Source organism: Symphalangus syndactylus, chromosome 23, assembly GCF_028878055.3.
Source record: "Symphalangus syndactylus isolate Jambi chromosome 23, NHGRI_mSymSyn1-v2.1_pri, whole genome shotgun sequence".
Classification (NCBI taxonomy): domain Eukaryota; kingdom Metazoa; phylum Chordata; class Mammalia; order Primates; family Hylobatidae; genus Symphalangus; species Symphalangus syndactylus.
Genome location: NC_072445.2, coordinates 64,625,668 through 64,642,800, shown reverse-complemented (window position 1 = coordinate 64,642,800; position 17,133 = coordinate 64,625,668). Strand labels below are relative to the sequence as shown.

The window sequence follows — 17,133 nt, the reverse complement described above, 5'->3', positions numbered from 1 at the left end:
TGCAGGGGACTGCTAGGCTACAGTGTATGTGCTTGTGTGTGTGGCGGGGGGAGGTTCACCATATCGTCCCCTTTTTGGATTATGCTTTGCATGCTAGGCTGGTAAAACCACACAATAAGTGGGGAGATGACCTCTCTCTCTCACTTCATTTAAAAAAAAGGTGTTCAGTGCCCAAAAGCATGGTTGTTGAAAGAGATCAAGCAACAAGATAATAAAGCTCACTGGACCACTCTGCATTAAGGAAGCAGAATTTGCTCCTGGGACAGAATGGGAGAAAAGTTCAGAGAATAAAGGAGAACAGTAGGAGAGAGAGAGAAGGGGTGGTAAGGAGGAGAAAGACTGGAATTAGGTTCAGGGTAGAGCCAGTGAAATTTTAAGAAGAGTAAATTATCATCTCCTGAGGTTTTTCGTTTGTTTGTTTTGTTTTTGTTTTTTGAGATGGAGTCTCACTCTGTGGCCCAGGCTAGAGTGCAGTGGTGAGATCTCAGCTCACTGCAACCTCCGCCTCCCAGGTTCAAGTAGTTCTTCTGCCTCAGCCTCCTGAGTAGCTGAGATTACAGACACACACCACCATGCCCAGCTAATTTTTGTATTTTTAGTAGAGACGGGGTTTCACCATGTTGGTCAGGCTGGTCTCGAACTCCTGACCTCATGATCTGTCTGCCTTGGTCTCCCAAAGTGCTGGGATTACAGGCGTGAGCCACTGCGCCCGGCCCTGCCTCCTGAGTTTTAAAATTATTGCTTATTGTTTTTCTTTCTTCTTAGAGACAGGCTGGCGGGGCTGCCTCGAACTCCTGGGCCCAAGCAATCCTCCTGCCTCAGCTTCCCGAGTAGCTGGGACTGCAGGCTGCTCTGGGGGCCATGCCCAGCTTTATTGTTTTGTGATTATTATGAAACCAGTGGTCCTCTAAGTGTCGACTCTGACCAGCAGCAACAGCATCCCCCAGGAACTGGTTAGAAATGCAAATTCTCAGGCCAGACCTCAGACCTACTCAACCTGAGGGTGCTGCACAGCAGTGTCTGACCAAGCCCTCCAGGTGATTCTGATGTGCACTAAGTGTGGTGACCACAGAGTGCATCTTTCCTGCTCTCACCCTCCACCCCAAACTGCAATTAAGGTCTGGGCATTCACAGATGTTGTGTGTGACTGCTTTTGTTGTTGTTGCCAACATTGAAATTGAAGGTGAAGGTCAAGTTTCTCACTTGCAGCAGCACAAGGGTGAGTAGGATTCCTAGAGGCAGAGACAGCCATGAAGTCAGAAATCCCTAAAGAATTTGCAGAGATGTTTGGGCCTCCACAGGCCAAGTAATGAAGAGGATTGTGCTAGTTTGCCTTGTGTTCTGGAAGCAGGGAGCACCCTCCCGGCATGTGCCTGTAATAAGTTCACCTTCCACCTTCCAGATGATTAGCTCACATCTTCCCTATCAAGCCTCTCATGCCCTTCCTTGCTGCTGCTTCTCAACACATGACTTTGCTTTACACTTCACTGACAAAAAAAAAGTCACAAAATGGTAATAACCTCATTCTCCTTCCATTAAACTGGAAAATCTGCACCCCTCTTCTTCTACCCTACTCCTGTCTCTGGAGAGAGTAGATAGCCCCACCCATCACAGGCCCTTCACCTGTTCCCTGGATTCCAAACACTCAAGGATTTCACTCCTAAAACTTCTCAACCTTGGCTCCAAGAATCACCTGCGGAACTTTTAAAAACCCCAAAGCCCAGGCTGCAGTCCAGAGCAATTACATCAGGATGCCTGCATGGGGAACTGAAGCATCCATAGTTTCAAAGCTTCCCAGATGATTGCAACGTGCAGCCAAGGCTGTGAACCACTGTCCTCTCTCTGGACTGCGAACTCTCTTTCCTGGTTCCCTCCGTCACCATAAAATAACACCCACTCTCTCTTGTCTTTAAAAAATTCTCCTTTGACCTTCACTTCAACATCTAGGTGCTACAGAAAGTCTTGAGAAAGGTGCCATCTCCCGCCATCTCTACTTTCTCGCCTCCTGTTTACAACGCAGCCCATGACCACCTCCCTGGCTTCTGTCTCCATCACTTTAGTGAAACCGTCCTTTTCAAGATCATCGAAAACATCCATATTTCCACACTATATGGCCACTTTCCTCCCCTATCCTATTTAACTAATCATAGCATTCAACAGAGTTAACTGCTGTCTTGAATCTATCAATGTGTCTGGCTCTGGGCTCTTTTGATCTCCTTTTGCTCCACTGACTGCTCCTGCTCAGCCTCCTTTGTTGACTTCTCCTTTGTCTCAACTCTTACTTGTTAATGACCCTGAACCATTTGTGTCTGTTATTGCTCCTAACTGTGCCCATGTTTACATGTCCAGCTCAGCCATCTCCTTTGAGTTCTAGATTCACTTTATTCAAGTGCTTGCTTGACGTTTTCATTTGGATGTCTCATAGACATCACCAAATTAACATTTCTGAATGTAACTCTTAGCTTCACCCCTAGTGCTTCCCCTCCACTTCCCACAGTTTTCCCAGCTCGGAAAATGGCACCACCATCAACCCAATTGGTCTAACAAGAAATCTAGAGTTATTCTTGAGTCCTCCCGTTTCTTCTACTTCTCATCTTCAATCCCTGGGCAATTTTTGTTCTAAATACAAAATAGATCTCCAATCTAACCCCTTCTCATCTCCACTGGTACCACCATAATTTAGTTTATCATCATCTTTGTCCTAGACCACAGCTTCCAAATTGGTCTCTGGTTTTTGTCCCACCTTCCTCCAATCCTTTCCATGCACTGAAAACCTAGGGGAGGTCCCTGTACAGCCTCTAGGACAAGAACGCCTCCAGACCTAAGCGACTCTTTCAGAACAGAGGTATCTGGAAGCTGCTCACCATGGATACAACTGAAGACCAAGGCAGCAATTAGAAGGTTATTAGATTGTCCACCTCCTGAGTAGTTATCCTGAAAGTTAATATGTCAAGCAACATAACTAACCCTTTTCCCCTCAAGAAGAGTGGTCACATAAGTTGAAATGAATGCAGACACATATCCCATTTACACACATGATATAATCCAGAAAAGTTGCAAACAAACCAAAGTCTGGGTAAATTATAGCATTCCTGAAATTTCCTAGAGTTCTGAACAGTTATATGTAGCCTATGATTTTCTTTTTGTAATAAAAAGAAAGTCAATAACAAACTCTTGATTGATAAGTATGAATTTTTAAATACAATTTTCTTAGAATAGGTTGCTTCCTATATACTCTTCCATCTCATTCTCTTTTGCCGACTTCTTCTCTACTGGACTCCTAAATGATGGTGTTCCTGAAGGCTAGATACTATATCTTATTTCCTTCTTTATCTATATTTTTCTCCCTAGGTACAGATAACTCCCAAATACACATCTCTGATTTTCTTCTCCAGATTCACGTACCTACTTGTCATTTCTGCTTCTCTATCTATGGTTATCTCCAACTTAATATATTCAAAATCTTAATTTATATATCTGTAACTCTGATCCTCTCAGTATTTTTCATCTCTATAAATATCACCCCATCAACCAGTTGCAAAATGCCTCACATCTGGTTTTAAGATTACTATCAAGAGTTCATTTTTTGAACTGCACATGGCCCAGTTAACATTTCCTGTTACCATTTACCTTGAATATATCTGTCTCATAGATAGGAGTGTTGGGTACAATATGATGAGGATGGATGTATAGGGAGTGTAGGAATAGCTTGGCGCCTTTTGCCAACACTAGTGGAACAGGTAATTCCCAAGCCATGCTGGGCATGGTGGTTCATGACTGTAATCCCGACACTTTGGGAGGCTCGGGCAGGAGCACTGCTTGAGCCCAAAAGTTCGAGACCAGCCTTGACAACATAGTGAGACCACGTCTCAACAAAAAGTAAATAAATATAAATATAAAACAAAGAAAAGATCAGTAGGACCAAAGTGTATGTTCTAGATGAGTAGCAAATATTGTTGTCCACTTACCTATATCTAGGACAGATTAACCCTGATTCAAATGTGACTTTCACATACAAGGATCATTCAAAATCAGCAATAATATGGGCTCATTTTGGATGATGTTAGAGAGCAGTGTATATGGGGTAGGGTGCCATGGGAAGTCTCCTGTGCCATGTGAGCTTTTATATCTTTCACTGCCTTATTTTCTAGGACCTAGAAGTGGTCTCTCCAGCATCGATGCTGCTGCAACATCTGCATCTGCCTCTGGAACTTAAAACAGCTTCGTACAAAGTATGGGAGCAGGGGAGAGGCACGAAAGGGCAGAGATGAAGATGAGGAGAAAATGCTGTGTGTGACTGAGGCACAAAACAGAATTGATAGAGAAATCATTGAACTTGACTGAGTTTTATTTGAATATAACTAGATTAAGCTTCTGCCGCAGACAGAAAGGAAGACCGAAAATAGCACTAGAGATCAAGTTATATTAAAGTACAGCTACATCTTTGCACATCCAGAATTATGGTTTGCAAACTTTGCACCCACTATGCACATAAACAACTTTGTGGAATCCTTTAGATATACAGACTTTCTGTTCTTAAAGTAGGGGGATAGAGAGGTTAGTTCTACTATGAACAGTGTCGACTTTATTTTTCTAAAGTCAGAGTTACAGACTCTAATGCTTTTGATAATCAAGTTTAATAAGCCCAATTTGTTTACAGAGTAATAGTGTACAGAGGTTATACTGTCAACATATATTAGGTTGGTGCAAAAGTAATTGCGATTTTTGCAATTACTTTTAATTACAAAACTGCAATTAAATAGCTCCACAAATAACTAACTGCACCTTTAGACAATCTCCAATTAATAGTGAAATAAATGTATAGCAGCATTGACTTCACATATAGAGGTTTTATCCTCATACACATGGAGGATGAATTTTCTATCTTTCTCTTTGAATCATTAAAAATGCTATATGTAGGAAAGGCTTATGTATTTAGAATAATCTTACTACCCCTCCAAAAAGAGATGTATTGGAAATATATGAGATTTTTTTTTTCTTCTTTCAAAGATGGAGTCTTGCTCTGTTGCCCAGGCTGGAGTACAGTGGCACAATCATTGCTCACTGTAACCTCCAACTCCTGAACTCAAGCAGTTCTCCCACTTCAGCCTCCCAAGTAGCTGGGAGTACAGGTGTGCACCACCACACCCAACTAATTTTTAATTTTAATTTTTTAGAGACTAGGTCTCGAACTCTTGGCCTCAAGTGATCCTCCCATCTTGGCCTCCCAAAGAGCTGGGAGTATAGGCATGTGCCATGGCCCCCTGCCAAATAGGTGAATTTTTAAATGAGAAAACTAAATGTCTGCCTCTTACCTTCACACCAAGGATTGAAGAGGATGTACGTGTCTGTTTCTGGGTTTCGACTGGTTCGAATTATGCCATAGGGAGTCCAGACAGCAACATACATGCGGAATTTTCCCACGATACATTTGGGGGAAGACTGGATGGACAGCCGCACAGACCTGTCCTCTCTCATGACAATCTTGGCCCCCCACTCTCCATTTTGTAACTCTGAGACTATAGGCACTGGGATGTAGGTTCCCTTGTTCTCCTGTGGGTAGCGACCTATGAGAAGAAAGAAGAAATACTCTGTTAGGTTGATTTCACAAGCCATTTTTGTTCTCTGCTGTCTTATAGCTGAAGGGACAGGAGTAATCCATTAGAATTATTCTTGACTTGAAGAAACATACGAATCAGGCAAGTCTGCAAATTACTTTGATTGCAAGCAGGAGAACCTTCAAGAGCAAAACGTATTCACTTCATTTGTTTTCTATAAAGCATGTAGAGGATTCCACATTAAGACAAGCAAACAGTGCTCCATTTTAACCTCCCTAATTACTAATTTCAAAGATCTTTAAAAGAGTCTTTGGTAGGCATATTGTCAGAGAGAGAACATTCTAAGGAGGTGGTTACATAAGTTACTGCTGTGCAATTCTGTGAGGATGCTTAATCTTAATGAAAATAATAATTTACACAGTGCAAACCACTGAGAAAGATTAGAACTTCAACACTTTGCTATTAGGGATGTAGGTTATACCACTCAGAATGAATATCACATATACTTGTAAATCCAGCACAGATTTAAACATTGTTTTCTGCCTAGATGCCATGGCATCTAAGTAATGCTCTTGAAGACACATGGGACTCAGCCTCTCAGGAGCCCCTCCATAAACCCAGCTGCATAAGCATGTTTGTTCCAGAGGCACCCATCTCCTGTTTCTGCTCCCTCTTTGTGCATACTCAGTCTTGGGATGAGCTTGCCCTTTCTCCCAGAGGCTTTGTTTTTCTCTGGAACCCCTTTCACTGTTGATGTGTAGACATCAAAGGCAATCTTGCCAGGTAAATGGGACCCATAATTCATTTATTACAGTGGTTCCCAGCAGCTGTTGTCACTAAATACTGATTTAGATTCAGAATACATCATATTTAAAAAGATGCAAGTTTAGTAAAAAATAAACTTACAGAGATAAAAATCTACATGTTAATGACAGATTTTTTTAAAAAAAAATAAGGGACAAAAGGAATTTTAAAGCTAATTATGTAAGGATACACTTTGGGGAATAGCAAAGAACTAGAGAAGTACATCTGAAAGCACTCTTTGTACCTGCTATGTGCTCAACCTCAGCTTCACCTTTGTGCTAACTTCCACTTTTGTTTTAAAAGCTTCACCTTTGTACTAACTTCTACTTTTGTTGGGAACATGGAAAGAATGAAGACAATCACTAGTTTCCACTGTTACACTTTAAATTAAGACTTCAAAGACTCATATTAAATTTCACCTATCAAATCCAAGTTATACAAAAATAGTAAAGCAAAAGGAAAGCTATGCTTTTTCATGCTGACTTTGAACCCAGTCATAACCTAATTTAAAGACTACTTCTGACATTTTTCATTCATATATTGATATTGCCTACTGTGTGCTAGACATTATCCTAAGTGCTAAGGATACAACAGTGAAGAAAACAGACAATAACTTCTGTGCTCATAGAGCTTATATTCCACAGAAAAAGCCAAAGCATGTGGCTTACCATGTTCTTATTACCCCTTTATTCCCTATAACAACTGATGAGAAGGAAACCATAAACATCATCCTAATTTGACAAATCAGGAAACTAAGACAGAGTCATTAAGCAACTTACCTAGGGTGATGCAACTAGCAAAGAGTGGAGTTCAGATTCGAACCTAGACCATCTGGCTTGAGAGTCAGAGTGTTTAACACTAACCTCTATGGCAGCTCTATGAGTTGAAAATGTTTGGAGTTGATGAGAACTATGTCAAATTCTGACTCCACAATTAACTACTGGTGCAACTTCAGGCAAATCACTTAATTGTCTTAGCTTCCAGTTTGGGAAATAAAAAGACAATAGATTTTATAATATAATGAAAGTTTTATGCTTAGCACACAGTAGGGGCTGGCTGAGGGGGTGCTGAATTTTTTTTTTTTTTTTTGAGAAGGAGTTTCACTCTTGCCACCCAGGCTGGAGTGCAGTGGCACAGTCTCAGCTCACTGCAACCTCTGCCTCCTGGGTTCAAGCATTTTTCCTGCCTCAGCCTCCCAAGTAGCTGGGATTACAGGCACCCACCACCACGCCTGGCTAACTTTTTGTATTTTTAGTAGAGACGAGGTTTCGCCATGTAGGGCAGGCTGGTCTCAAACTCCTGACCTCAGGTGTTCCCCCGCCTCGGCCTCCCAAAGTACTGGGTTTACAGGTGTGAGCCAGCATGCCTGGCAAATTGTGTGTTTTTTTTTTTAAGTATAACTTCTACTAGAAAGTAAAGGCAGAAGGAAGAAGGGGTGATTTTTTTTTTTCCTCTCTGGTTCTGAATCTGAAGAAAGGTGAATGTCCCAAGGAAAGTACGTTACTTGTGTGATATTGTGGCTAAGGGGAAAGCAGTTCAGCTGGCTCTAACACTTCCGTGTGATCTCGGGCAAAGCACTCATCCCCTGTCAACTAAAACTTTGCTTCTTCTATAAAATGGAGATCATAGTGGTCATAGTTTGTGATGGGGAGGGCAGCTCAATAATTGGCAGTTATCGTTACTTCTCTGTTGTCCTGAGCTTTCTGATTCCTCTAAGTGATCCTTCTCTGCTCCATCGGTGGGAAATTAGGATGGGTTTACCAATTGCCAACAAACCTATCAAAGCCCAAATCTATTTCAAAGGCCAGTTTATCCCAAATTAAAAAACCTTGAGCTGACTGATTTTTCCATCAGGAGAACTTGTAGAAGTAAAAAAAAAAAAAAAAAAGTGTTGTCATTCATTAGTAGCCAAAGAGCCTTAATAATTCCAGAATCATCAATGGAGTCACCTGAAACCTCCCATTCAATCATAATTTCTGATTTTCTGAGTCGTTAATGATCACTGTAATCTCCATTCATCCCCTAGAGCAATGGTTAGAAAACTATAGTCTGCGGGCCAAATGTAGCTTACCTACTGTTTTTTTTTTGTTTTATTCTGTTTTGTTTTGAGACGGAGTCTTGCTCTGTTGCCCAGGCTGGAATGTAGTGGTGCAATCGTGGCTCACAGCAAGCTCCGCCCCCTAGGTTCATGCCATTCTCCTGCCTCAGCCTCCCTAGTAGTTGGGATTACAGGTGACTGCCACCACGCCCGGCTAATTTTTGTATTTTTAGTAGAGATGGGGTTTCACCTTGTTAGCCAGGATGGTCTTGATCTCCTGACCTCGTGATATGCCCACCTCGGCCTCCCAAAGTGCTGGGATTACAGGCGTGAGCCACCGCGCCCAGCCTACCTACTGTTTATATAAAGTTTTATTGGAACACAGTTATGTTGATTTGCTTGTGTATTATTGTGCTACAGTACAACTCTACTGTTGTAAGAGCAGAGTTGAGTAGTTGTGACAGAGTACCTATGGTCTGCAACGCCTAACACAGTAGCTGGCCCTTACAGTAAACAATTGCCAACATCTGCCTTAGAGGATTTCACATTTTATTTATTTAAGGAGTGATTTATTATAGACTCTTGGAGTCTAACACTTGAGCCTAAGAAGAAAATACCATCACCTAGCTTCTCCTTCCAAGGAGAAATATGTTTCTAAACTATTCGCAAACATCTATACTACTAGTAGGTCAATCTTTAGTTTCCTTAAAGTCTCCTAAATTCCCCACAGTCTCAGGGGGTGTTGAAAACATAGGAAGTTTGTAGCTTTTTATTGATTTTACGATTCATAGCTAAAATGTTCAATGTTAAGATTGCAAAAGTTGTTTAGAGTTGCCAAGGCAGTTCACATAGTGATGCAAATAAAGTGACAGGAATTAAGTTTTGTTTCTTGGGGTCCTTACAAAACCTCTGTGAGGAAATTTTTACAGATGGGAAACTGAGGCTTGGTGAGGGTGTCGTGTGTGCACATCATGTAGCTAGGCAGAGGTGGAGACAGAACTGGGGACAGGGAAGCCTGTTCTCTTTGCCCCATGTCATGCTTCCTCTGTGGAGGAAGGTGGAGAATGGCAAAAGGGATCTAGGGGGATGAAAGGAGGCAAGAGAAGAATAAAACTGGAAAGTCCTATGGAATATGAGGAAAAGGGACATTGAGAAAACATGTTGTCGTGGATAAGAGTTGTGTGAGCCAGAAGTGTGGATCAAAGGAGGTAACAACTGAGTGAGTGAAGAGAAGGAAGACCAGGTGGAGAGAACCTGCACGAGGGTCTCTCTGGGCCAACTCATTTTTTTGTGATTTGCGTTGGGAAGGCTTCCAAATTAATGTCAGACGCCAAAGGGTGAAGGTTGAGCAATCCTGCTGATAGGCTGATGCCACGTGGCCCGGGAACAGGGTATGGAAGCTCATCAGGGACAGGGAGTAGTGAGATGAATTCCAAAGGAAGGAAAAAGAATCCTGATTGGCAGGCTTTTCATATTCCTGTATGGGAAAGCTGGTTAGGAATGTGGAACCTGGTGTGCCAATAGAACCTCAGGGTCTTGTTGACTGCTCTGTTACACCATGTTTAATTCTGAATGTAATGATTTCAGTGACAGCACTGGGGAAGTACTCTCCATGATTGAATTGTGAGTGAGGAAGTTGTGACAGAGTAGTATTTCATTTCACTAAATAGCCCTTCTCATTCCCAGGAGTCAGCATGGTTATGAGACCACAATCCAGCTAGGCTTGGAAAACCCATCCATCAACATCCATGACTGCCCATCAGTTGTCCTTGGCCCAATCTGGATGGGAAACATGGCTCCATACAGGGAACCTCCATGCATGTTTGCCTAAAGTATATAATGCCTGGATAGATTGTTTTTCTGCCCCAAATCATGCAACTTTGTGTTAAAAACATTAGGGCAAGAAAAAGAGAATCGGGAAAGACAGCATCCAAGAAAGGAATCCCATTTTGTTTTTAATAATTGCAGCCTTTGAAATTGGACTACTAAACATGAGGAAATATTATAATTACCGATTACATTTTTTCACACTTATCAAAAACTAGTGCCATCTTCCCAAGTGATCTAGAAATTAACATATGCTCTTAGTTTAAGTGCTTGCTTCCATTTGTGAATTATTATTGAGGCCACAAAACTATTGTTTTTAAGGCAAAAGCCGCTTGGACCATATGCCTATATTCGAACATCTCATTGTCCCTTTACTGAGGGCCTCACTCTCCTTACAGGGACCTACCTTAATCCCCCCAGCTGGGATGTAGGAGGAAGAAGATGAAAATCTTTAATTCCATTATGATGTTACTCTTTTCAAACCTTAGCTACCTAGGCTTGATTGAGCTTTGTGCGCAGTTTCTTGATATTAGTATTCTTCACAAGATAGGAAAGAGAAATCTAACTGAAGCTCAGATTCAGTGCTGTGTGACCCTGGGGAAAATGTCCTCTAAACCTTTCAATGCATTCCACAGACCAGACAGCCCACTGCACGCAAAGCCCTGCATTGGTACTGCCCACTAGAAGAATTCATTGCCTTTTAAAAAATTAACCTTTTGGGTTAGTTGATGGCTTTGAAATATTTTTACATTAAAAATACAATGTCCAGGCTGGGCGCGGTGGCTCACGCCTGTAATCCCAGCACTTTGGGAGGCCGAGGCGGGCGGATCACAAGGTCAGGAGATCGAGACCATCCTGGCTAACATGGTGAAACCCCATCTCTACTAAAAATAAAAAAAAAAAAATTAGCCGGGCATGGTGGTGGGCGCCTGGGCGCCTGTAGTCCCAGCTATTCGGGAGGCTGAGGCATGAGAATGGCGTGAACCCAGGAGGCGGAGCTTGCAGTGAGCCGAGATCACGCCACTGCACTCCAGCCTGGGTCACAGAGCGAGACTCTGTCTCAAAAAAAAAAAAAAAAAAAAAATACAATGTCCTAGGTGGTGATTAGGTTCCCAGGTAGTCTAGAAAGGACATCAAATAGCACATGGTATGTTCAGTATGGTTGAATATTGTTCCTAATAGAACTGTTCTGACTCCACCTCTCTCATGCCTAGGACCTGGAAGAACATACTTGCCATCAAGCAGGGTTGGTATCAGTGACTGAGTAGACACATCTATCAATCACTGCTCCCTCTCGTGCTCGAAAATAAAGAAGCTGATAACTCAGGACACTCCCACTTCTCTCCTGTTTTGGGTATGTCATTTTTAAGTCCAGTGGCTGCAGTCTATGCCCCTCATATGCTATGCTCAGTAATAAGAAGACTTCTGGCCATACTGTTAGGGAAAAGAACGTAGGAGAGCCAGGGTCACAACCTTTTTAAATCAGCTTCATCTTAAAACTAGCAAGGCACTACTTTCCTTGCCAATCAAAACCAATGGTCCTAAGATGTTGACAGCTAAGGAAACAACTTGGTGATGCCTGCAAGGACAAACTCCTACAACAAGAGAAAGTCCAGATGTCCCGATACCCATGACGATATATACTTTCAAGAGAATTACAGTTATGCTTTGATGTACTCACACACTAAAATGTCAAGGATAGTTTTCTTTAAATCAACAGAATAATAAATTTTGTCATGCTGTCAGCCTACCCACACATAAGCACAGCTTACTTTAGTCTTTACATAGACAAGACCCCTATATAAGAAAAGCTTAAAAAAATGACAGCGCATTCCTCCACTTGCTTTCTGAGGATACCTTACTTTGTAATGGAGTAGCTTTTAATAAACTATCTCTTCTCACTGCTCTCTGTGACTCATCTTGAATTCCTTCCTGCATGAGATCCAAGAACACTCTCTTGGGGTCTGCACCAAGACCCCTTTTCCTGTAACAATTATTTGCCAGAAAAGCCCAAACAAACCTTTTTCTCCTTATTCACTTAGATATCTATTACGCTTGTTAAACTGAACTGAAGACATTGTCTAATACGTCTGTATAGCTCCCAGGGAATGTCACAGTGTTTTGTACCCAGTCGGTACCTAATAAATGTCAATGAGGCTGAATTGAGCTCTCTGCAAATGTCAAGCCCCACTAAGATCATCATAGAGATGTTAGAAGCTCTGGAATGAGATGCCCACTGCAATCTGGGTGTTCAATCCAAGCACCCCTCACAAGAAACAAACATTTTTATTTCTAAGCTTCCTCCTCAAAGGGTGTTTTCCATCCTTATATAAACACATTTTAAGCTGAGCTCTCACTCCATCTACCTGCAGACTTCCTTTAAGAGTTCATTCTTATAAGAGGATTGTCTCTAAGGAACACAGGAATATATGATGTCTTCAGCTGAGAAGGTAAATTTCATGATGTTAATTCATTTTTCCATTTGATTCATTTGTTTTTCCCAAGGCGCACCTTTCATATTCAAAATAATCAATCAATTTCCAAATGGGCCCTTGAAGTATGAAGGTGACAGCATGATGTATGTGGCAGTGCTGGAAGTGTGAATACAGTTGCTTTGGAAAAGGAAGCAAAACTTGTGCTAACAGTCTTAGGATGGAAAGGGAGTATGCTGAGACCAAGGGGGAATAAGTTCCCGAATAACTCTTAGAAATACCAGGTTACCAACTACAAAACCAAAATGCCACCACCAAAAAAGAAACAATCAAAAAGGCACAGAAATCATGGATGATAGCAACTAAGAGGAGAGAAACACAAGTATTCAAAAGCAAATCATCTCTCTGAGGACTGTAGAAATCTGTCCTTTCCATTGCTAAGTTTCCATTGGCAGATTACATACCTATTTCCAGATGTTTCCTAAAGAAAAGAGACCTTCCTGGCCATGTTTATTCTAGCTCAGGCAAACTTAGGAAGGGTTGGGGGGAAGCTTTGTGAAGACAGAGATTGAGTTTTGTTTAACTTTGTATACCCAGCAGCTTGCATGATGTTTGGAACGTAGTAGGTGCTCAATAAATATTTGGCAAATGGAAGCTAGGTACTTGTTAAGGTGTCTTTTCTACCTTGATTTTATTTCACTTTTCTTTCAATGCTTCCTACATCATTTAAAACCTCTTTTGGAGTAAAGGTAAGGTGTAATTTTGTGAGATATACATGAAACCAGCATTGTGCTAGGCTCTTTGAGTGAATCAAAGAAATCATGAGGTTGTCAACGGATGCTGACTATCTGGTTCCTGGCTTTAGGAAGTGCACCACTTAGATGGCTAACCAAGGCAGGAATATGAACATAGGACACCCTGTCTCAGGATGATGCCAGTGGCATTCACAGGAAGTAAGAACATAACATGAAATTCAGAGAAAATATGGACAGCATTGAGATAGGAGAATTTCTCTCTAAGAATTTGAGAAAGAGGACTGTGAAGCCCCTTCAACAAAATGTGCATGCATTTTAAACATTCCTACAGCATGCCAGCCTCTTCCTGGAACTACTGGTCACGAGGAACACAGTGTGGAAACCCAGAGGAAGAAGTGGCTAACAGTGTCTGTGGAAGTCGAAGAAGATTCCTCAGAGAATGTAGTTTTGGGATACAATCTTAAAGGTGGACAAGGTGGGGAAGAGTCTTCCTAGCTGGGGGAATAACCAACTGAGAGAATAAGGAAAGGATGGTGCATAAAGGGAATGGCAGGAAACTTAGGATACCTGTGGCAGAAGAAGCATTTGACCCAGGGAGGGTAAAAAGCACAGGGAACTCCAACGCTGTGCAAAGGTATGTAGAGTGTGTCCTAGGGAGGGGATGGAGATGGGGCAGGAGCCATTGAAAAGCTTCAGTGGTCTGGTGAGATTACATTTTACAAAGATCAATCTGTCTGCAAGATGGAAAAGGGTTTGAGAGGGACAAGAGTGGAACAAGGAAACCAGAGGGTGCTGAAGTGCTCAAGGGAGGCGTCATGGTGTCTTTGACTGACTCTTGGGGGAAGGTAAGTGGAGGGGTGCCAGCGGAAGAAGGAAGTGGAGGCAACAGGTATTTGATGTTGGCATTAAGTAAGGGGGCAGAGCCATAGGCGACCCCAGGTCTTGTTCATTCTTCAAAGAGTTTTTCAGTGCCTACAAGGTGCCAGGCACTGTTTTTTTGTTTCTGTGTTTGTTTTTGTTTCGTTTTGAGACAGAGTCTTGCTCTGTTGCCCAGGCTGGAGTGCAGGGGTGCCATTTCAGCTCATTGTAACCTCCGCCTTCCAGGTTCAAGTGATTCTCCTGCCTCAGCGTCCCAAGTAGCTGGGACTACTGGTGTGCGCCACTACACCCACTAATTTTTGTACTTTTAGTAGATAGAGAGTTTTGCCATGTTAGCCAGGCTGGTCTTGAACTCCTGACCTCAAGAGATCCACCCGCCTTGGCCTCTCAACGTGCTGGGATTACAGGCGTGAGCCACTGTGCCTGGCCCCAGGCACTGTTTTAAGTGAGATACGGCCATGAACCAGTCATTCCCTCTAACCCAAAGATTCCAGACTAAGCTTCAAGCATGGGAGAACATGGTGCTTTATGAGGAGTTTGCTCCAAAAGTTAGGACCCGGTGTTGTTAACTGCGATACAAATTTACTCCAGGAAGCTAGTTTTCTGGAAATTCCCTAACCCACATGTGTGTTGCCTCATTTAAGAGAAGACAGGATATTTTTAGTCTTTAAGAAAAAACAACCAGCAGAAAATGCTCTACAATGTAGACAAAGTTGGTTACAGAGTACAACATTACACTGCAGATTTGTTCACGTTGCCCATTCAATCCCGAAGGACCAGGAAGAACAGGAGTCAGAGAATCTGGACTTGTGTTTCCTGTTGTCCGTTCGGGAATAACAACCACTTACAGTTTGTCTCAGCGACTCCACCTATTGACTGAGTGGTTGCTCTCAGACCTATTGCCTGCACCCCTAGAACCCTCTGTCAGGTTCCACAGGAAGCCATGTTCCCACGCTCCTCTGCTCTCTGACTTCCAGGTAGGTTTGGCCAAAGAGAGGATTGGAAGCAGGAGGAGGGGAGATGTCAGGGTGTGTCTCCTGTGCTCTCTCTGTCTTGAGGTGAGAGTGTGAGTCTCCTCCATGGCTCCAGCACCTGCTGATGCCTTTTGGGTTCTGATGGGGCCTCCTCCTCCTTGTGCCTCCAGCTCCTGGTGTGGTGGCAGTTTACTACTGTTTCTAATTCCTGGGTTGCCTCACCATGTCGCTTGTTTGGCTTCTTAGACATTCACTCACCTGTGTACCAAATTGCCTCCATTAAGCTCTCACTGCTTACAAATCTAGAGCAGTTTCTATTCGCTCTCCTATCAGCTGTAAGGGTTATGTCCATTTTATATATGGGGAAACTGAGGCTCAGGTAACTTAAGTAACTAGCTCTAGGCTACACAGCTATCAGGATGCAGAACAATCATTTGAACCCAGGACAGCTTGGTCCAGAGCTGTGACTGGGGAGGCTAATGAACCCTCTCAGTGCATTTTCCATCTGTAAAATGGGCATTCCAGAAGATGAGGATTAAACAATAGTGTGTGTGAAGGGCATTTCATAAACTGAACAAATTATTATTATTCTCCATATTATACGGTGTCTGATGGCTATAACAGCAAAGAAATCTTACTAAACTTATTTTATTTTTATTTCTGAGCATAACCACACAGGTAGTGAATAAGGTGTGAGAACTAAAAGTAAAATCGTATCCCCCACCCCCCTCCCAACCAACTGTACAGACTCTTTCTTGGCTAAGGGGACCCCAGAGAAACATTTAAAACTGAGCCGCAGCCATGATGGGATGGGAGGTGGTACACACCTCACTATATTCCCTTTCCTTTTGCTGTTTAGACACAATTGAACAGAATCAATGTTAAAATAGAGATCATAAGACTGACACTGTGGCAATAAAATATCTAATTATAAATGAGACCCAAGGCCACACCAGCCAAGGATTAAGTCACGAACCCCTGCATTTAAAGAATAAACTATGTTCTAACTGCCACAAAGCTTTTCTTTTTGTCTAGCAGCTAAACGAGGCCTGGTCTCAAGATGAACAATGTTGAAACAACTACAGTTCATCCACTACCAGATGCTGACTCACTAACTCACATTTCACCAGCCACTACTGCAGCTGTGATTGCATAAGAGATTGATTTCAGCATCTTTCTCCTGGTAAGAGATTATCAACCATGGACTGGTTCTGGCCGATTTACCGAAGCTGCACACTTCAATGCATTCCTGTCCCTGCTTCACCTTTTGATGTATAGGGCCTAACTGAAGCACATATAAATGTTAAGTCTCACCCCAAAGTGAACATGGGTCACACGTAACATGCATGTTTATTCAGTATGCATAAAGACCCTCTTCATAAATGTTCATAGCTCCTCCTGTAATCTGTTGAATATGTATATTTGGCCAACCAGTTCAGCATAAATTCCTGTTCCATCTTCCTTTCCCTTGAAGTGCCCACCTTTCAGCCTCTGCCAGAGGCTGTGCTTCTCAGCCTGTCTGGATGGTCACTCTGCAGGCTGTAACCTTTTATAAGAAATAAAGACTCCTTTCCAAATGTATAGATTTGTGATTTTTCAATTAACAAGTAACTGTTGATGTGGCATGATTCAGGATTTTTTTCGTCAACAGCTTATTTATTAAGCACCATTTAAGTGCCAGGCACTGTTCTAGGTACTGAGAATACAGCAGTGTCAACACATAAAGATTCATGGAGTGTATAGTCTAGTGGGAATATGTGGACAATAAACAAATAAACATATGATATGTCAAACGGAGACAAGTGCTATGAAAAAATGACTAGAGAAGCTTAAGGGGACAGAGAGGGACAGAGTTGGGGTTACTAA

At 42.3% G+C, this 17,133-nt stretch overlaps 1 protein-coding gene across 2 annotated transcripts in view; it reads right to left on the bottom strand.

Moving 5' to 3' along the window:
- F13A1 (coagulation factor XIII A chain) overlaps positions 1 to 17,133 on the bottom strand; it is a 184,333-nt gene that overhangs the window by 123,978 nt on the left and 43,222 nt on the right. For both annotated transcript variants that reach the window (XM_055262955.2, XM_063632444.1), the window contains exon 4: positions 5,316 to 5,567. In XM_055262955.2, the coding sequence (XP_055118930.2) occupies positions 5,316 to 5,567 (252 nt within the window). The remainder of the gene's footprint in view (positions 1 to 5,315; positions 5,568 to 17,133) is intronic.